This window comes from Lepisma saccharinum, chromosome 4 (genome assembly GCF_977018435.1).
Source record: "Lepisma saccharinum chromosome 4, izLepSacc3.1, whole genome shotgun sequence".
NCBI lineage: Eukaryota > Metazoa > Arthropoda > Insecta > Zygentoma > Lepismatidae > Lepisma > Lepisma saccharinum.
This window is the reverse complement of record NC_139232.1, coordinates 80,123,409-80,146,246: the sequence shown is the minus strand read 5'-3', so window position 1 is coordinate 80,146,246 and position 22,838 is coordinate 80,123,409. Positions and strand designations below refer to the sequence as shown.

The following is a 22,838-nucleotide window of genomic DNA, read 5'->3' as shown; positions in this document are numbered from 1 at the left end:
CAACGTTAAGGAATTGGAGAGTACACAACTACCTAATTCTTAATGCTGCGAATTAGACAGATTAAAATTGGACCTCCCTGCATTGGTAGTCTAGTGGTAAGACTGCTGCCTTGTAAGGAAAGGGTCCCAGGTTTGTAGGCCTAGGCCTACTTTTTAGTTATCATTTGTGAGGTTTCGAAAATAATTTCTGTGGTACCGTCATAGTGGCCAATATTGATCCAATTCTGATCAGCCTTTATGCATAATATTTTCTGAAATAAAATGTTAATCTTCAGCAGTTATTTTCACCAATCTCATATTGAAATGCTCAGTGCGAGAGTTGCAACTGTATTCATTACTGTGTATCTTCTGCAAGTCCTGAAAGTAGTTTCTGATTATCTGTGGAAAATTTGTGTGTGATTTTGCTGTTATTCCTCCCTCTTGGAGAAAACATATGAAAACTTTGAATAGATAATGCTGTTTTTTAGGGCCTTTTTAAAGATGTAAAGGCGTTTCTAGATGGAAATAATATTTCAAGCAACGTAGTAAATGAACAAAACAGAAACTTCGAAAACAGTTTGAGCATTACGCAGTTGAAACTCCAACATGTGAAAGCAAAAGAGCTACATGTGAAGAGGATATTAAAATTAGGAACTATTTTCCAGTTGGTGATCACTTAATATCTGAACTACAGGAAAGGTTTACCAAGAACAGTGTTGTGTTAATTGGAGTTGGCTGCTTAAATTTAGAAATGTTGATTTTCTGAAGTAGGAAAAGCTACAATCTTTCGCTACTCACTACTGTTGTGTTTGGAATAGTTTAGTCCGAGTTAAGCTGATGTCAAAAGTTATGGCACACTACGAAGCGGTGCGGATATTTCCCAACAGGCTGTGAAAGAACATTTTTTAGCTTGCGGAAAATAAAGTGTTACCTTTGTAATCGAATTGGTACATAGTGATTTTACCTTTTGGTCCGACTGTAAAATGTGTCTGATAAAATTACACCGTAGTAATGAATTAAGTAGTAAATTAGTTAGCAAAGGCTTAACTTGGTGGGGCAAACAGAGGTTACTTATCCCACAAATTTTCAGATGTTAAAATTCAGCAAGGATATTTTTGTTCAACTCCTGAGATCTGAGAAGCAAAGAAGGAAAAAGTGACTTTTTTATGATTTCTCAAATGTAACAGTTATTTTGATTTTTATTTATATTTTTATAAGCTGGAAAACTTTCAAAATCACATTATTTCACATTTATTTTTGGATTTCTATTTGTAGGTAACCTAGTTAAAAATTGTCTGCATGTTGGTGACAATGCTTCTGTATTAACATGCATTATTATTGTATATTGTATCTCCTTGCTTGTTCTGCACATGGTACTGTTTGCCTTAAAACAAAAAGATCAAGTAAAGGGTGAAAAATAACTTTGAAGACAAAGAAATTCCAATGGCAAAACAAAATATAATTTTCAACATTTCAATAACATTTTCCAAATTATATATACACACAATGAATATGCATAACACTGATACATGCAAGACTTATTTAACATTATTAAAAATTTAGTGATCCAGTGCTATCCATACTCAAGCATAAATAAAATCTAAATACTATTTAAGAAAATTAATGGAATTAAATTACAACATAATAACAATTATTTTATGGCTGTACAACAATATAATTTTATTTCTAAAACTTAAAGTATACTGCCATAGTTCTACAAAAATACTTTTAAAAAAGAAACATTAAAATGTATATGATTAAATTTATTTACACTAAACTTTGTGCAGGTTTAAATTAAGTATATTTAATATGTTTTTCCTGCAAAAGAATATGTAATTTAGAATATGTATGTGCTATATGAATAACCATTGTAAATATTATTGAAATTCTCCTTTTTACTCCTTAAGAGGCCATATACAGCCATTTATTAGTATAAAGCTTGGCAGTTAAGGAGATAAATTCCTACTAATGGCCAGAATTCACAACAGAACTCGTTAATTTCTTGGCAGTTGTTCTTTTTTATACCTGAACCTTATGTATCAATTTAGAAGTAAACCAAGTACTCAGCTCAATTCCTTCTATAAACAAACAGAAATTTTATTTTGAAGTATCTTCTGAATTTTTAAAACATTATTTTGCAACCTAAAATATATGTAGTATAAATAAAATGGAAAAATACATATTTTCAGAAATTAAATTTATCTTTTTTTTTATAAGCATGAACTTAGAAATTATATAGATTTAAATGTGAAGTGAATAAAGTGTTCCAATATGTTTGAATGTTGAACCCAAAATTACAACATCCAGTTAGCATAATTTTTCAGAAAAAAAAATCATTTCTCTTTGCAGATGTGATTGGAATACTTTCTTTCTAAATTAGGAGGAACTTGAAATCATGAAGTTCCTTTTCGTTAAAAGGAACTTTAGGTATAACTAGTTCAATTTTTCCATACTTTCCTAGCTTATCTGTGCATAAAGTTAATGACTATACACTTTCCAAGTTTTGATTATTTGATATATTCAAAGGAGATTTCACAAAGAGTTGTAGGTTGCTTTTGCACAAATAATATATCTGTACATTTCTGTAAAATATTTTGATATTATTGCTGTCAAAGAAAAATTCAGAACTACATAATTTTTAAAAAAGTTTCATAAAACTCATAATCTAACAATTGTATGTTAACGTACAATAACATCTCTTTCTCACTCATTTACAACATGTTAATTCTTCACCTAAAGCTGTTAGGAAAAAATAACACTTAAATCGTCAACTACCAGCAATAATGATCTGAGGATCAGCTTTACAGTTGCAACATTCTCCATGCATTATTATTTATTTGTTTTTACCGTATTGCAAGAATGTATGTGAGGAACTTTGGTTTACACAAAGCAAAAATTCACACTTGCCACTACAAATTTGTATCCACCATTTTCTTACATTTCAAATGAAATCAACCATGACCACGATGTAGAAAATTTGTGAGCAAATCATAGTTTCAGCAACATGCATATTGCATAAATTAATGCTACAGATCTCAGAATATATATACACACGGTATTTGCTTACAGATCTCAATAAATAAATGTCCTTAAATGTACAAAAACACTTATTCCTCTTCACGACAAGTCTTTCTCTCTGTCTTGATATGGTGGCATATGGGTAACAGCACTCTTACCCAGTGGTCCACACAAATGGTTCTAACCGTTCCTCTACAGGCAGGGAATTGTTTAGAGTCTCCATGCTCTCCAATGTCTGGTTCAGCAACATATGACAACGGTTTAATTGATGGGACACTTCATGAACCTTGCTTAGTTTTTCAGCATACTTCGCAAACTTCTTTTGCCGCTCAGTTAGAATGTTCATCAAGGTTGAAATAGTAAAATCCATCTGCAATAATGAAAAGGTTTTTTTTTCCCTTTAATTTGTTTTAATACAACAGAACAAGTGAGTGAAGAGAAAATATGGTATAGAGTGAGAACTCTTATCATGTATTTTGCCCTGCGATTGAATCTATTTCATCCATCAATCCAATCATCAGATCCATCTGTCCAACCATTTGTACATGTCATCCTACTATCCTATTTATTTATCTACACAATTGATCCATCCAATACGTCAATACATACAATCTACCAAACCACCCAATTGCACTTAATCAAAGGCAATCAATTCAATCATCAAATCATCCATCACACTATTGATTCCATCCATCCAATAACGAGGAGATTCATCTGTGATCAATCCATCAATTCATACCATCCAATCAATGCACAAATTTATATATCCATTTATTCAACCCATTCAATTCAATGAATTTCATCCTGCATCAATCAACCCATCCATTTATCCATTCCAATCACCAATTCATACCATCCATCCATTCCATTTAATCTATTTAATGCAAACCAACCAACCAGTTCAAACCATTCCATCCATCCACCCATCAGCATTTCATATATCCATCCAGTCAATTCCTCTGGATTCCTGATTAGCCAAAAGTGACAGAAAAGTGAAGTAAAATAAACTAAATCAACAAATCTCTCTATGTATCCATTCTAGATTCATCATCCCATTCATTTGCCAATCTCATCCATCCATTTATTCATCCATGTTATCCATTCCATTCATGATCATCCAATCTTTTCATTCAAACCATCAACTCACACACATCCAATCAACTGAACCATTTAGTGAAAGCAAATCTTTCCAATTCAGTATAATTCATGCACTCTATTCACCTATCACATTCATTTATCCATCCATCCATCATTCAATTAATAAATTCACACCCTTCATCCATCAATCAATACAATCAATCCATACCATCCCTCCTCTCCATTAATTCCATCCACAATAAAAAAAAAGCATGCATTAATTCATGAATACATCCAGGCACTCGACCACCATACATTCATCAATCCATCCTTTCAGCACATTTTTCGAGCTGTTGATTTTTAGTCTTCACTTGCACAATCATTAATCAACACACACACACATATTCATTTTCTCTTCACAATAACTAATGTTTTACAATATGCCAGATGTTTAATTTTTAAATTCATAAAACTACTGCATTGATGAAAGTCATAAACTTCAACACCAGCTGTAACTCCACTGACCTCTCTTATTTTTCTTCCTAAATGTGCCTGCTCTGATGACACTAGCTCCGCACATAAAGCCAGGTGCTGCTCATACCGAAGACACAAGTTCAGTAAAGCATTGGGATCTAGCCTTTCCAGTACCTCTGGGTCACGAGCAGCTGGGACATTCAGAGTTCCTCTCATTATTGGAAGAAACATTGGAACATTCTGGAAGGTAAAGGCAACAATAAAATTCACAAATTATTCATTTATTACCCACAGTGATAATGAATCTGTGAAGTTGTCAACTTGTCCAGAATACTTTTACTTCTCTCGCATGACAATTCATAACAATTATCCGTTAGCGAGTAATTAGAGTTCTGATACGTTTGTCTAGGGAGGTTATCCTTTTAGGTTGTTTCACCAGTGAATAAACATATATGCTATAAAACTGTACATATACATCAGTAAAAGAATACAAACTATTAAATATCTCATTTTATTCATTCACTCCAATGCAACAAGTTTCTGATTGTACAGTCACAAACACATCTGGGTTGTAACAGTTTCATTGAAAGTAAATGGGATCGTTACAACTCAGAAGGGTCCATGACTGCACAAGCAATTATAGATTGAATTAAACACAATTATTCCCAGTGGCTTGTTAACTTCTACCGGACGGAGCCTCTGTGAATGGGATCTTTTCAAGAATGTGCTTTTTGAACTTGCTGTGAAGTACAAAAAAAAATGTACCTCGAGAATTAATTGTCGCGGAAAGATGAAATCGGTTGTGTTTTCCTTCTTAAAGACAGGGCTTTTAGCAGAGGTCAAATGTATACATTGTGCCTCCCAATAATGAGTGTTAGAGGAAGAAAATTGAAATACATAACAGAAAATGGCACATAACAACAGCCTTATGACCAACGACTAAGAAATTTTTGAACCTGAATTGTGATACACAGAATTTTTTGCTGCACTTCCCTTCAAAACGGGTACACGTTATCCACACACACATTATACACATGCAAATATGGTTCATTTTTGATATGACAACCAAACTATCAACTATACTTCAATTTTGGTCACCAAGAAAGAAACTGCCATTAATATAGGGATTTTGTTTTTTTCTTAACCTATTGAAATTTACACTGTGACACAATCACTATATAGAAAAGCAAACACCTTTATCTATGTTGGTCCTGAAAGTGGGATGTTATCATGTAGTGTAATTTTTTAATAATTATTAAGGACATGTACCTGCAAATGTGCGAGATCTGCATCCTTATCTGCAGGATCTACATCAGCTGCTGGCTTCACAACTACTATGCTGTGACCTTTGGGTAGAGAAGACTGCCGTGGCACTGAACTCTTCCTTGGTGATATCAACTTTCCTTTGTGTAGATGTTTATGTGATAATTTTGGTGAATCTACAAAGTGCATAAAAATATATCCAGTAAAATGCTCACTTTCGTGTGATTTATTTAAAAAATACTACTGCCAATACTACTACAGTTGACAACTTTCACTGACAGTTTTTATTCCAGTAACCTGCCTTATTCAAATACTTGGAAAGTTTATTAACTTGTACCAAATCAATAGTTTTAGCTGATAAGATTAATTTATCAAAATTATAATGTTATTTGAGGAAAAAAAATACTGAAAGACCTTGTACTCAAATGTCTTAACTTTAGTTACGGGTGTGTGGGCCGAGATCAGAACAGAAAATAATAATAATATTGAAGAATCCTGACATTTGTAACGGTCATGTCGGTCACATCTTTTCAGAAAACATCATACTACACAATGAAAAAAGTGCACAGATAACATCTATGAACATATTTTTTGACTCTGTAAGTATGTATTAAAAGTATGTAAATGACAGTGGATGGTTAATTTTTTTGTGGTTACGTAAGCTCAAATTTTGAATCTTCGTAACCAACAATTGTGTAGTGGCATTACTTACATGTTTGTTTTCTGTTGGCTTAATGATACGCAGCTTACATGAAAATGCTTACCTCCTATAGGTCGATTGACAGTGTACGATATATATGGTAAGTCTGAATCGGAGTAGATGCTGGGACCAGGTGATATGCTCCCTGGCCGTCCATCACTTTCCTCGCTCTTGTCTATGGAGCTGCTGGCAGACCTACTCTGTTGCTGTTGTCTCGCATTGTGCTGTTGATTTTGGTTACTTTGTTCGGAACCCATGTCAACTAATTCTCACACACAACTACCTAAATAAACAAATAGCAACATTGTACTTGTAAATATTGTAGTATCTCAGTCTGTGTTAGATATATACAGCATATTTTGAAAGTATCGCAAGATTCTAAAAAGCTATAAGTTTAAAGTAATATATTTATTACATTTTTTTTTTACAGAGGAAAATTTAACATTTTCTTCTGCCCACACTGCTGAATGATATGTGTGCAGGTGATAATGCAATCACATGATTCCAAGATGGTGTTAATGCAGGAAAAAAGCTCAGTGTGTGTTCTGTCTTGCCGCGTTAAAATCTTGGGTAACAGTTCGTTATATCAGAGACACATTAAAATCTGATATTTTGTGTTTCGCATGGTTCGTACTTACCAATTGTGTATTGCGGAACATAGTTCAAGGTGCCATTATGCTTTTAATATGAAAACAAACACAATTTTTTACATACAGAGTGATTTTTTTGACAGTGTCTGTTCTGTCTTGCCGCGTTAAAATCTTGGGTAACAGTTCGTTATATCAGAGACACATTAAAATCTGATATTTTGTGTTTCGCATGGTTCGTACTTACCAATTGTGTATTGCGGAACATAGTTCAAGGTGCCATTATGCTTTTAATATGAAAACAAACACAATTTTTTACATACAGAGTGATTTTTTTGATTCCTTTCTTCGCTTCTGTAACACACAATATGGCGGGCACATTTTGACTCACATTGCGGGTATGCAGTGTTTCCAACCTTCTTCACCGAAAAATACCTACTATTGTGTTCGTCACGTGTGAAATTTTTACATTATGAACGGGTAGCTGACGGATAGCCCCACGAACCATTCATGGATAGCCCCACGAACCATTATGCACGGTAGCTGATGGATAGCCCCACGAACCATTTCCAATAAGGTTAGGCAAGCATAGTGAAAAAAAGTGGTTGGAAACACTGACAGGGGCTTACGTCATCAAACGTACACAGCATGCAGTTTACGTAGCGAAAGCAATGGCAATTGTGCGTCGGTGAGATATTTTTCTTGAAAAATACATGTTTTCCCAGTCAAATATATTCCACGATGAAAGAAAATACCTCGATGAACGTTGGAAAACTTGGAGAAACTCATTTCTGTAAGTAGTTTCTTCTGTAAAAATGAAGAAATGTGTATCCGATATAACGAACTGTTACCAAATCTTGTGCTTTGGTGCGAAGAAGTTTCCAAAAAACGTTTGGAAAAACACCTACAACGGAGGCAAGTATCCAGAGATGGTACGAAAAGTTCAAGGCTATGGGAAATGTACATGATTTGAAGTTCAAGATACATGATGTGATTGACAGCATTCCGGATGGGCAGAATGCAATTTTCAGATTCAAACGAAGATTGCAAGTGTGTTTGGACATGAATGGTGCTTAGCTGGAAATCTGGCGATGAACCAAACCACATGAAACATTAATTTTAAAGTTTCCTCTGTGTAACATTTCCACATCACACAAAACACCTTCCCGATGTTCGACAATGCTACAGGAACTTATTACGGTAAGTAGTTTCTTCCGTAAAAATAAATAAATGTGTCCGAAGGATAGTAAACAAGTACCATAATTTTAACTTCTTACACTTACAACATTTTATAAGAAAATTATAATGTTATCCCCTGTGCATTGCAACATGCCCTAAAAACATATAGGGGTAACATTATTGTATGAGGGAAACGGATTCCTTCAAATTTACAGGAGAAAGTACTTACGGAAATCATTTTCTTTAGCGTTGTGGAAGTTCCTGAATGTAGATTTGATCCATTTTAATGTGAATGCGTATTGTTTTCTGCGAAAATCTCTTTCCGACACGCTGTTTCTGCTCCCGCCATTTGCTTTCTGCTGGGGCTAACGTGAATGGTTTGCGGGGCTAACGTCAATGGTTTGTGGGGCTAACGTAAATGGTTTGTGAGGCTAACGTCAATGGTTTTTAGCATAATTTCAAATCCGGGCACGAAAGTAGATATTTTCCGATGAACGAGGTTGCAACACTGCATAAATCGACAAAACACTCTCAGAACGCCCCCTAAACCAGTACGCTATCACAGCCATAATGTGTTACAGATTCGAAACAACAAGTAACAGTAAGTACTCGTAAATAGAAGAAATTGACATTATCTTAGTTAGAAATGCATTATTTCACCTTAAGAAATGTTCCGCATTCGAAAATAACACGTTAGCAATGTAAAGAAGTCCGAAATATATGATTCGTAGGTGTTTCCCTCATACGATAATAGTACCCATATGGGGAGTGTGGGACTAAGGGCTCACCCAGTCTTCAACTTAGCCATACTAGAGGTGATGTGGTCGGCACCACCCTGTGGTGAGCGCCATCGCACACTGACTTACAGCTCACAAATCACGTAAGGAAATTTGTTTCCTTCTAGATCCTATCATTATTAAATATTCTGTAATATTTACTCTTTCATGTCTTCTCAAATTTGTAAAATCCAATCGATGGTAGAGTGCAATCGCCTATCATGCTTCTATTATGAACATATATTTAACATGTTAGCATAAATTAAAGAATTATTCTTTATCACAGTAACGATATTTTAAAACATTCGTTTTTTTAAAAATACTCGTTCATAAAAGTTCGTAATTCTCACCTTTTTTTTATATCACAAAGACTTTGTTTACCAACCAATGGCATAATTCAACTTGTCGTCTGCTAAGCCAGTGATGATGATAAGTTTTTGTCTTTTTCCCCTCATATGCAAGAAAAGAACATCCATCATTTACTTTTACCAGAAGAAAACACCGAACACCAGAAAAGAAACAAACAAATAATCCCGACTATCACATAAAGTATTTGGCAACTGTATAGTTAATTTCTGCTAAATTTGACAAGAGTGGAAATGAAATCAAGGAAGAATAGAATACACGTGATGCACAAGTATTTCTCGGCAAATTGTCATTTCAATTCTTCGAGGCGAGGGATGAAAGAGGGATCCGTTAATGTGTGTGAATATCCATTCTTTCGTTTCCTGTTGCAGGCAAGGGTTCGCTCGGGGCCTGCGAGATACGTATACTCAGTGTGTGTATGGCTCGCTGCGTTAAAATCTTGTGCTTTGGTGCGGAGAAGTTTACAAACAACGTATGGAAAAACACCTACAAGGGAGACAAGTATCCAGAGATGGTACGGGCTAGACGTTCAAATCTTTTCAAATAACCGAACCACTTGAGATTAGCATATTCATCCCCTTTTTACCCCCTTTTGATGCTTCAGAACCTTTTATCCTTTCTATTCCTTCATATTTTGTTAAAAATTTGGACATAAAAATAAATGATTGTCACTCTTCTTGTCCCAGGTTTGAATCCCGGCATGGGCATGGATGTTTGTGAGTTTCCATTCATCAATTTCATCACTCATCCCCATCTTCGCAAATTAGCCAAAAGTGGCAGATGAAACGAAGTAAAATAAAGCAAATCAATCAATCACTCTTCTTGTGCAGCTACATAAAATCGTATAGTCTTACTTTGGAGAGCAGAACGAGAGTTATAAAATGGAATAATATAATCATTGAAGCTCCAGTAGTTCCCAAGATAATGTAGCAAAATCCGCGAGAGAAAATAGACGGGTCAATATAACGGTCAGACCTAAAATAAATTCCAACAAAAGGTCTGTAAACGTTTTTTGTTCCTACTTGGTGTACTGATCAACAGAAAAAAGTCTACCAGAATCTGGCAACCGGAAGTGGGTTATTTTCAAGATGGCCGCCGGTAACCTTGAAAGTCAGAGAAAGTCCTATAACTTGCGTATTTTTAAGCATAGAACAATTATTTTTCCATCAATTTTACGGTTTTTATGGTCAAGGAATTCATTTCAACCAACAAATTTCGTCTATGGGATCAAAAAATGGAACCAACAGTGAAAAATAAAGGTACAATACTTGTTTGTAGGTCTTAAGTAAGTACACAATATGAAGTTGTAAGTTTGTATTATCAATATCATCACACATTTAACTATGGGGGGTTATTCCCGAGTAAACAAAAAAATGATCGATCAGACAATTCGATTATTGATGGCGGGGAAAGAACTTCCGGTTTGGCGCGAATTTTCCAATGTAAACAAGTGGAATACAGATTGTCACCGAGCTTATTTCCTTATAAAAGATCGGAAACAAAATGGATCACTTGAAATTTTTGAGTGATGTAGAGAATCAAAGGTACCTAGAAAAGATTGGCAATTTCCCGGATCCTTTGCATGCAGATATAAGGGACAATACTAATATTTTCCAAGGCAATGTTGATCTTCTACCATCAGTTTCGTTTCTGAAAAGATTTATCCAGGTTGAAATGAAGCTTACATTAATTATAAACATTGAAATACTTCGATCACAACAGTAAAAGAAATAATAGTAATTACTAAGGTTAAAATTATTGTTATACACTAATAGAGGCGGCGAATGTGGAATGGTCGGCAAAAGTGGAATACCATGATATTTACATAGAGGAGTTAGGGAGTAGAGGATTATCCCACATTTAAACCTCGCTGCGCTTTGAAATTGCATTTCCATCGGTGGCCAGTAGATGGCGCGGCCGTCTTCTTTTGCTGTTTCCAGCACAAATTGGGGGGAGAGCTCTTTCGGTGACAGTCACGTGGGTTTCAAACGTCCTTATTGGTCAGATCTCTTGTATGCCATCAAGGCTGTTACCAATGGCAAGGGCTTCCTTTTTCGCTGGTTCCCTTCCAAGCACCGCTGTTAGGGGTGGGGTGAAGAGATGGGATGGGTGATGCGTTTCCGCCACCGCAAAGTTCTTCGGAATCTTTTACTCGAAAGTAAGGTTGCCTTTCCTATGCAATTAACAGATTCTTTGAGTGTTTATTTGAAGGCGGAATTGGGAATGTAAAATGTAGGCATTTTCAACTGGCGCCTGAATTTTCAAATTCAGTTCTCAAAAAACTTTTTTTAAAAAATATTTCAACTTCGCTTGTGGAAATTTTCATTACCACTTTTGAAATAACGAGTACAGTGTGTGGGCCTCCCCGATGGCTCAGTGGTAGCGTCGTCGCCTTGTAATCAAGGGGTTCCGGGTTCGATACTCGGTGGAGCTACAAGTGGTTCGGATCCCACTTTAAACTGTAGGTCTAGTCCCGATTGGCCTGAGCAAAAAGAAAAAAATAATAGCTCATAACTGAAGTACAAACGGGGGGCGGCGAATTCCATGCACCGGCGCAACAATCATTTCTTGACTGCAACAATCTTTACTCGGCCTTGCCGCACAAGAAATGAAAATGAACTGAATAGCGTGAAATTCAAATAATTTTTGTTTCACTTTGCTCGAAATAAAATCGTTTCTTTAAGATAGGGTGACCATTCGTCTCGTTTTGACCGGGAGAGTCCCGTTTCATAGGCGTGTCCCAGTTGTCCCGTCGATATTATACAAGAAACACTATTTGTCCCGTTTTTTAAAAGTCTAGGAATTAGCTTGAAAACCAAGTCTAAATTTGAGAGATTCTTAAAAAGAATGACTTTCTGTGTCTTGGCGGAAATTCAAATGTCAAATCCCGCGTTTTGTGTTAGATATTAATATGTGATGCAACTTTTTCGGGGAGCTTTATTAACGGTTAGTAAAGAATAAAGTTGTTCTCAAGAAGATTGGTCCTTCTGCAAAATACTTCTGGCATAGTAATCATACCGAGATTATAAAAATTAATAGCTCTTGACAACGAGAGATCATATTTTACATAGATATTGTTCATGATGTATCATTTATGTGATCCATACTATAATAAATAATAAAAAAGGTAAAGTGCTCCCCTGTGCTTTGCACCACGCCATGAAGGCGTATCTCGGCCGAAGCTTGGAGTGATGTGATCAGCACCACGCCCCTGGCCGCATTTACCTCCCAGAGTTTCCTCCAGGTATCCACTTTATACAACACTGGGCGAGCGCCGGAGCCGCATAAACAGGTGGAAAAAGTCCCGGTTCTCTCAGCCGGGGATCGAACCCGGGCCTCTCGCATGGTAGTCAGACGCAATACCGACTTTTTTATATATAAAATAAAGAAATTCCCCTATTCGGTGGTATCCCCCGTCATTCACACACATTTTCTCAACATTCGTACATATCAGTTTTTCTCTATATTCTCGGTTTTCTAAATTTACGGACAACACAAACATCCAAGTCCTAGCCGGGATTCGAACCCGGGACCACTATGCTAACCACTCCTCCACGGAGGCCGACCACCGACTGAGCTACAGCGGTTACTATAAATAATAATAATAATACGTTAATGACAATAATTTTATAGCTAATTAGGCCTAACCAATTTTTCAGGAGGGAGTAAAGTGACCTTTGGGTCAAAATATTATGGTCACCCTACTTTAAGAGCAACATCAAATCGTACTTGACCATGTTTTTATGTTTAAATTTTTGCAGCTTTTAAAAATTAAGATATACTATTGATGAAATCCTACGAGCAATATTTGTATTTTCCTCAACCACTACAAATTTTTAATTCACCATGCTCCAAAAAACTTGTAAAATTATTGCTTTTTTATTTTGTTATTTTTTTTTTTTTTTTTTTTTTGAAGAGTAACAATTGTCAATTCAACCTGTATGTGGAGTGAGTTGACGATATGTTCGGGGTCAGTTGACAATACTTGTAATTCTACCTTTGAAATGGTTTGGCATATTTTATTTCAAACAATATACTGCCTTAAAATTACAGATTACAAAAATGTGATTTAATGAACAGCATAATATGTAACATAAATGTTCCAAACCAAGGTGCGGAATCCCGGGGGGACGGGGGAATTCCTCCCACCAACGATCTTGTCTTGAAATTCCCCCCTCCCCCCACAAAAATTCTTCCAAGGGGGGAAGAGTTTTTGTTTTAACAACAAATATAAACAATTAGTTTGAGATTCGAATATACATGACTGGAATAATATCGAGAACATACAAAAAGAACGGACAACAAAGAGCCTCACCTCTAAGGACACTAAACCCAGCAATCCCCAGAACACAGAAATTGGACCGACTTGTTACTTCTTCTCCATTTCTCATCGTCTTTCGTTAGCAACCACGAAGTACATAGATATATTAATAAAACACGTAATAGCATTTATATGTGAATTTTATACATGAAACTATATCATCTTAATATATCTTATTTTTTATCCCTCCTCCCTTATGCACATCATTGTTCATCTATTTGCAATTATACATTTTGATTGAAAGACAGTCGATATAATATATTGTATATATTATAAAATAATTTGAGACATTTAATGACATTATATATATAAATATGGGTCGGGTCATTCATTCCATGTCAAATCAGGCAGGAGTTGACCCTCATAGTCACGATGTTGATGATATTTCGGACACAGCTTTGCTTTGCTCCAAAACCTGTGAAAGGATTTTGCTGAAATATGATTATTACGAATTATATGAGGGTTGTTCAAAATGTCAGTTTTGAGCATCATGCTCTTTTCAATTAAGTATATCTCGGGAACGAACGAAGATACAGAAGCGTTCTTGAGCTCGTTGTAAAGGGGAAAAACGGTTGCATATTATGAGATGATAAAATGTTGAAACTTTGTAAAATTTGAACACACTGTTCAAATGTTCAAATTTCAAGTTTGAACAGCTCAAAACATCCCCTCATCGATTTTTCTCATTTTTGAATATTTTTAACTACCATCCTTCCTCTTCATACTAATAAAGTTTTATGAAGGTTTTTTTTTATATAAGAGAGAAAAATGAATTTGAAATTTGTCCTGCATCAGCAATGAACTGAGCTATAATGAGACTTTTCATTTGTGTCGCGCTAGAGGATATACATACGTACTGTTCAGGGACAGATGATATTCCTCTTGATAATAGCCTTTATTTTGTGCTGTTATTGCTAATTTATACGTTACTGTTTTCATATTTTTAGCCGCGTTCATGGGGACGAGATGTGGGAGTGTTGTGAAAACTTCTGTGTTAGCCAAAAAAAAAAAATTAAGTTGAAAACGACGAATGTTGGGAATGATTCCGTAAAAGATGGATTTTGGTCAGTTGTTAGACCTCTACTAGAAGAAAAAAATCTCAAAAGTTCACGTCCTTCTCCCCTGTGCTTCCCCTCAAGCATCGGATTCACAGACTCTTAGTTACTGGCTTATATCTAAGCAGTTATTTTTCTATTAAACTTTTGATCCTCATTAGATAGACTGAAGAAAAGGTAATGTTTCGTTGTTCAATAATGCGTAACGATCTGTAGGATTTTATGTTTTGGTAATGAACGATGCCCCTATAAGATTGGATCACATATAAAGACGAATTCAAAGGAATTATTTTCCGGAGAGGGGCATCGTAACGATCTGTAGAATCTTTTAAATGTAACGTACAACGAACTCTAAAATCCCAGACATTTAGCCATCACTTTCCAAATCAGGAAATTGCTAGAACCATCTAAGGAATGTCTTGTTAGACATTGCCGAGCTTCCTTGATCGCCGTCGTTGCAAACAGGTGTAAACGATCGCAATCAAGGAAGAGTCTACAGATAACTGAGTCGGCATTACTTAGTAAATTCGATTGGAATAAATGTCTGGAAGGAGAGAGGTCAGTGGTCAGTTCTAAGTCAGTCAATCGAGGAGCGAGTACGAGGATTACGAAGAGAGATAAGAGGACGCCTTGGGAAGACCGTGTCGAGACGAGTCGCAAGTCAGACTCTTTGTATAGTCTCGAGCGTAACCTCTCATCGCATATCTTCAGTAGTGCAGAGACAAGTATACCCTTTCCAATAAGCCATGTTGATCCAGTCTCTGTGGTGAAGGACACTCCAGTGGGACAATGAATCTCCCCCCCTATTTACTGCGAGCAGCAAAAGAAGACGGCCGCGCCATCTACTGGCCACCGATGGAAATGCAATTTCAAAGCGCAGCGAGGTTTAAATGTAGCTTCCACTTCTATTCCCTAACTTTTCTATGATATTTACAACTACATACGTCTACCATCTATCGGGGTAGTTTAGAACCATCAGACGGTATGTACAGATGGCAGCACTGAAGCAACCCCCGCCATCCACTGTGAATGTTTGCTGACAGAGCACATAAAGCTGTATTGGAGGGAGCGGACTTTTTTTTTCGTTACCGTCGTTTTGTACACACAAAGCAAATACAAGGTAAGATATCTGCAAGTGTTCTATGTGACGTTGTTCACCAATGTCGTAGCTAAATAAGCATTGTCAATTAGGTGTCCTGGAAGTTTCCGTTATTATCTCATTTAAGATTAAAAAAGAAAAGTAGTTAGCAGGTAATGTGGAATAGGTGATCATTGTATTGTTGTTGTTTGTTTATTATTATCATGCTATTCGACCCAGCACAACTATTTTCCATTAATACTTTTACATTTCATAGTTACTATACTGAAATACACACATATTGTAGTTTGTTATTAACTTTTGAAAGTGTCCTTCAAGAAAGGACTTTAGAAGTTAGAAAAATACTCACAAAGTTTAATTGTGTGACTCCATCTAAAATTATAATTTTTCGAATTCTGAAAACTGTGGAACCATTTATTCTTTGAATTAAATGGTAGAATATGAAAAAATATCCTGGTTCCTGTATTTTTCACTCATTTTTTCCATCTAATGCATATTTTACATTGATTACTCTGTTCGAATACTAACCAAGTTAACGTTATTTCTGTTATTTACAATAAAAATAACAAACTTCCTGCTTTTTTGCAACTTGAAATGAAGGATGCCAATTTCCAGAGGAGGGGGGGAGGAGGGTTCGACTGACCTACCGACGCCCATGGAGAGAGCGCATATCAACACCCAAAAGGCAAATGCGTTATAATATGATTATAAATAGTTCCAACTTTTAAATTAAAATCAACACATGTGCGTTAGATTGATTGATTGATTTAGTGTTTTAAGTCCACTTTATGCACAGTAAGGCTAATCGGGACTGGACCTATAGTTTAAAGTGGGATCCACATGTGCGTTAGACAATTATAATTTTCGAAACATGTAAAATATTTTCATTTGATTTGATGAAGTGCCGACTGAAGAGCCTACTCCCACGTGTTTGTGTCCAATCTTTTCGCCTTACTGCCTAAATCCACTGATCTTTCAATATCAGGTCTGTCTGAAGACGATGTATAGATACCCGAGAACAATTGCTTGTTCCCTATCTCATGTTGAAACCAAATGACACACAAATATTGTCGCCTTTTCCGAAGACACTGCATTTACACCATTGAATTCAATGTTATTCTTTTCAAATCCGGAAGTGCAGTCCCCGCCAGCGACAAGGAAGCACAGAAATGTAAACATCCGGTGAATAGCGCCCATACTGCATATATATTTTTCTGTAAAATATCTATTTTACATAACTTTAAATTAAGTTATGAAAATGTGCAGCAATATGGAGGTAAAAAAGTCTTCATTGTCTATTAGTCCTCATACTGTCCTCTACTTCATCTGACACCTGGTTGTCACAATGCGTAACTTGGTATGATCCACATACGGAACTGCATGGAAGTCCATTTGTTCTGCAACTGCAACGGTTACCACTGCAACCAGTTCTACAACTGCAATGTATAATTTTCAGTAGAGTGTCTGATGTAACATTCATATCACACATTACTGGTACAAGTTCATCGCCATAAAGTTGCCAACTACAATTCACAGGATTCATTTCGCTAGCCGTACTCATCCATGTCATAGTCTGATAGTACACTCTTAGACAATGGAATTTGTTGGAAGACTCAGTTAGAGGAAGACGTTCTGGATGAGCAAACGATTTTGCTATAAGACTTTCTTAGTAAGTGTCTGGTAACACAAGGCTGCCAAAGAACTTGTACTGTTGCTACCAAAAATAACAAGCATCGCATGACTGCCAAGACTTACAATATCAGCAGGGTTCTGACCTGGTGAAGTGAATGCAGTCACACAGGAATGAAGGGCACAATAACCTTTTAAAAGTTTTTCTAATTCCGATTTTTTTACCAACACCATAAATACGGGAGGTGGAATCACATCCTGTGAATGCATGAATAAATAGCAACTGTGCACATAACTCACTGCCAAGAATAGACTTCAAGTTATTGATGAGATACACTTTTGGAGTGTCTCTTGACTGATTATCCGATCGATCGAACCGTAAAATTGATACGCTAAAAAATAATCAAGTTATAGGACTGTCTCTGACTTTCAAGGTTACCGGCGGCCATCTTGAAAATAACGAACTCTCTGGCGTCCAGGGTCTCTCGTGGAAACATCGTTGTCATAACGAACTCTCTGGCGTCCAGGGTCTCTCGTGGAAACATCGTTGTCATAACGAACTCTCTGGCGTCCAGGGTCTCTCGTGGAAACATCGTTGTCATAACGAACTCTCTGGCGTCCAGGGTCTCTGGTGGAAATATCGTTGTCATAACGAACTCTCTGGCGTCCAGGGTCTCTCGTGGAAACATCGTTGTCATAACGAACTCTCTGGCGTCCAGGGTCTCTCGTGGAAACATCGTTGTCATAACGAACTCTCTGGAGTCCAGGGTCTCTCGTGGAAACATCGTTGTCATAACGAACTCTGGCGTCCAGGATCTCTCGTGGAAACATCGTTGTCGTAACGAAAACTGGCGTCCAGGGTTTCTCATGGAAACACCGTTGTCATAACGAACTCTGGCGTCCAGGAACTCTCTTAGAAACATCGTTGTCTTAACGAACTCTCTGGCGTCGAGGATCGGTCCTGGAAACATCGTTGTTAGAAGAAAAATTTTAAAAAAAATCCATTTTAAAATTCTGTACATTTATTGAGTCATAATGTGTGCATGACACACAATAGTTTGAAAGGTACTAAAAGATCTGTTTTTGAGAAAATGGCTACCAAAATTTACTTTACACAATCTTCAGTGGCGGTGATTCGGTTCCAAAACCGGAGGGGGGCAAGATGTCAAAACTGGAGGGGGGCAAAAACAGTATATTTCTATATGTAGATAAGGTTTAGCATAGTGCAAGGGGAAATGTGGCGAAAAGTAGGGGGGTAACTGCCCCCCATCATCAATATGGAAAACAGCATAGGTCACCACCTCCTGTGTATACGTATGTGTGTGTGTCTACTCAAATATTGAAAATGATGTTGATAGTGCGAAAATTCTGCATATTTATATATATATATATATATATATATATATATATATATATATATATATATATATATATATACACACACACACACACACACTCACGTGGATTATTGGAGATCTATAGTGACAACTATTTATTTACCAATGATACAAGTGAGATCATAGGCGTAGCTAGAACTTTATATTTGGGTGTGCACAAAAAAAATGAGGTCTTGCACCTTTTTAATAGCATATTTTGCAACACAATCACTTGGCTCTTTAACTGCACTGATGTTTGTAAAGGAATATAAATTCACTAAATGACAGTGTTGGAAATTTCTGAATATATGCAGTAGAAAAAATCAATTGCAAAGAAATTACACACACGCAAAATGTTAATAAATGTTACAAACAAATACATCAAAATACACGTCATCTATAACAAGAGACGTCTGTCAAAGGGTGCAATGTTCTTAAACTCATCAATAACTTCATTTACATCAATAGACTAAGTTTTTTCTGTTCCACAAATAGCAAGAGCAGGTCTTCCAATCTATCCTGCTTCTGAGTTGCTCTTAATTTAGTTTTAACTTGTTTAAGCTTGGAGAAACCTCTCTCTCACACGTGCAGCTTGTGACAGGTATAGAAGAAAAGTGCTGCAGTACAGAGTAGAATGCAGTAAATATCTTCTTTCTCCAATGACAACAAAAAATCGAAAAACTATAGACACTCGTTTCATCAGCGATAATGCACACGTTTGTACCAAGTAATGACATTTTCAACTTCTTACAAACTGCCGCTTATTTTCCCTCTTATTGAAATATCTTTAATTCTCTTTGATAAAGCAGCCCATTAGGGTGTGCCTAGGCACACCCGGCTCACCCCGTAGCTACGCCTATGAGTGAGATACATCTGTGAAACTTCGATGTAGTCACCAGCATTGTGTACAACCCGTTGCCAGAGATGTGGAAGATAAGGGCACTTGCTCCCCCCAAAATTTTCAGGTTCATGAAAATTTACAATTTAATGTTATTTCTGTTAACCTCCTGGAACCTGATGAGCAAAGTAAAGTAATTTTTATGATTTTGCAAATGTGACAGTTATTTATCAAAATAGTCTTGGATGATATTTTTATGAGCTTGAATACGTTTTGACCTCTTCCCCCCCAAAGTTAAGCTTCACGTTCTATTCCGAAATCTGTATGTCATTACTATTAACACCTTCCACTTTGAATGAAAGAAAATCTACAACAAAAATGTCACGTTTCAATTTGTTTCCTTGTAATATTGTGAGCTGGCCTGGAAAATTTCCCAGAATAAAATTTTCTTCCCTGTCTATTGCTGATTTCAGATATATTTAGAAATCAACTTTTGAATAATATTAGCCCAAATGGAAGGATAAGGAAGGAAGGGGGATATTTTTCGTAGTGGCATGCTCATTTAATATACCACTAAAAGCCACATACCGCTACTAGAGTGTGTGAAGAATGTCGAATCGGGTGTAGAACAGTACAGACTCTAGAGAAGAATCTAGAAAACATGTTCACTAAACAGTATACCTTAAGAAATCACAGACAACCTATCTTTTCGAGTACAGTCAATTAAGAGTGTACTAAAAGCACATTTTATGTTTGATACTGTACTGTATTTGATATTGTCAATGAAACTACTTCTGTATCATGTCTGTTACTTCCTCTGTTACTATAACCTCAGTTCAAGTTAAGGGAAGACATTTTGGTGTTTTAGTGAACTTATGATATAGTGAGCCGCCCCACTGGCGGAGTGGTTTGCACATCGCGCTACGACGCCAGGGGTCCCGGGTTTGAATCCCGGCCCGGGCATGGATGTTTGTGAGTGTCCATTCATCATATCATCATTCATCCCCACCTTCATTATAAGCAGAGTGGACAGTATTTGCTCCTTGCAGTTTGTATTCTTGTGTTATATTTTCCTTAATTTGCGTGGTTTTTGTCTCATCTTGTCGAATCGTGATAATGTGTGTTGTGATTTCTTATTTTGTTTCGCCACATATGGATAATTAAATGCCACGAGGAGGATAAATGATAGTTCAATTAAAGAAACGAACGGATACACAACTAAATACATGCCTAGTCGAGGAACTAAGCCAGGAAACTTTGGTGGCGAAGTCGGTCATCGAAGTGAAGGTTTCGTCCTTGTGTTAGCAGATATTGTAAAATGTAAATCGTTATCTCAAAGAAACGCAGTTATCAGATTTCCACTACACAGAAATTTTATTTAGTGTTTGGTTCTTTGCATAGTGAAGAGTAGATTAATATTCAACTGCCCCTTTCTAATCGTACATCGTACTTCTTCACTCCAATGTAGCTCTGCTGTCAGTGTCATGTCCGTAACCAAGGGAGGGGGGCACGGGGGCCATGCCCCCCCCCCCCATCGAGCCATGAAATTTTTTAATTTGAACGTATAAGAATTACGATTTTGTTCTTACACAAATGAATGGGCTCCAGAATTCTGCAGTTTGCAATATTTGGCAATTTTAGATTTATAACCATTGATGCAAGGCTATCAGACATCCCGATTTAGTCAGGAAAGTCCATTCCTTACAATCCATGTCCCGACTTTTTTCGTCTCGGCTCGGAAGATTCTTGCGCCACTGCAGACATTGTAGCTACAGGTTATGTAGGACTTTCTGTAGAATACTGTGTAGCTACATTTTTAAAATTGTCTGAATTTCTTGTATGAGTCAAAAACAGTTGTTTGGCATGTTTAAACCAAAATTATTTTAAACAACTTGTTTTAAACGTTTAGAACACACGGCTTTGTTTCTTTCACAAATGTTTAAAACAAAGCGTTTTAAACATTTTTCAGACTTGTTTAAAACAAATTTTGACACTTGATGTTTGGTTGTTTGTGGTTATTTGCGAGTTTATCTTTTCATTCAATCCGTGTCATTTTGTTTATTGTGCATAGAAATCTGTTCAGTGACTGAAAATGTACATAGATTAACAAAGAAACAAATCGTAATGAATACCCGTGGGCTACGTTATGTTTTTTTTTACAAGGGTTTAAAACTTTTTTAAAATTGAATACTATGTGGATGAAACAGTTTTGTTCCTCACTTAACATACTGCACATAGTTCTGACAATATATAGTTGCATTCACAATAAAATATATTTAAGAAAACAAAACAGAGTAGCTACCACGTGGTCTGAGTGGAACCTGGCAACTGTGGATTAGTTGAAGAGTTCTTGAACAACTAACATGCGAGATTTAAGACTAACGTAAATATGTATTTTATGAAGTTAGTCAAGCATTTACTGTATAATAAGAACACAGTCCATCCTTGGATGATTAAGAGATTCTTATTAATCATTTTTCTTAGAAAATAAGTCTTCTTGGCATTATGTTGTAAACGTTTTATTTCTTTAAAACATGTTTTTTCGGTTCCTGTTTAAAACACTGTTTAAAACATTTAAAACATTTTGAAAACAAAAAAACTGTTTTGATTCTTTTATAAAAAAACACAATTTTTGCCAACCCTGCTATCCACGGAGAAGCGAATTGTATAGACCTACTTATAATTTTAGGTCGATACACATACTTGAACTATGAAATTCGAGAACCGTAAACCGTATACCACACATAACATACGTGCTAGCTATCACATACGGAATAACAGTCTTCATGTCAATAATGTACTTACCGTTAACCTCTTTCTTCCGCTTACCAACTGACATCATGATCTACAATCTGAATATATCTGAAAAAAAAAATTACTAGAATTACACGAATAGTTGCTTCAGCTATTTAGCTAGAATCGTCGAGTCATCGCAATTAAAAAACAACTAAATCATGATTCTAGTGGATATAATACATACAATTTATTGGAAATGAAATTCGAGGAAGAAAAACGAGTTTTCCGCTTGTTTCACATCAATTCCAGGAAGTATCAGGTACCGTTTTCGCCGGTTTGTAGGGAATAGTGACCCACATGATATG

At 36.2% G+C, this 22,838-nt stretch overlaps 1 protein-coding gene across 3 annotated transcripts; it reads right to left on the bottom strand.

Annotated features, from left to right (window-relative positions):
- Positions 1-1,562: 1,562 nt before the first annotated feature.
- Positions 1,563-22,562, bottom strand: BORCS5 (BLOC-1 related complex subunit 5). Of its 3 annotated transcripts, none has more exons than XM_083121750.1 (5): positions 22,543-22,562; positions 6,576-6,794; positions 5,818-5,987; positions 4,600-4,788; positions 1,563-3,367 (listed from the first exon to the last, which is right to left on the bottom strand). In XM_083121750.1, exons 2-5 carry the CDS (start codon positions 6,766-6,768, stop codon positions 3,152-3,154), a joined length of 768 nt encoding a protein of 255 aa, XP_082977876.1. In that variant the 5' UTR covers positions 6,769-6,794; positions 22,543-22,562; the 3' UTR covers positions 1,563-3,151. The 3 variants fall into 3 exon arrangements, with proteins under 3 accessions (XP_082977876.1, XP_082977874.1, XP_082977875.1); XM_083121748.1 differs by lacking the exon at positions 22,543-22,562 and adding an exon at positions 9,404-9,476 and having other exon boundaries at positions 1,564-3,367; XM_083121749.1 differs by lacking the exon at positions 22,543-22,562 and adding an exon at positions 9,407-9,476 and having other exon boundaries at positions 1,564-3,367; positions 6,576-6,796.
- Between the last annotated feature and the right edge of the window lie 276 nt (positions 22,563-22,838).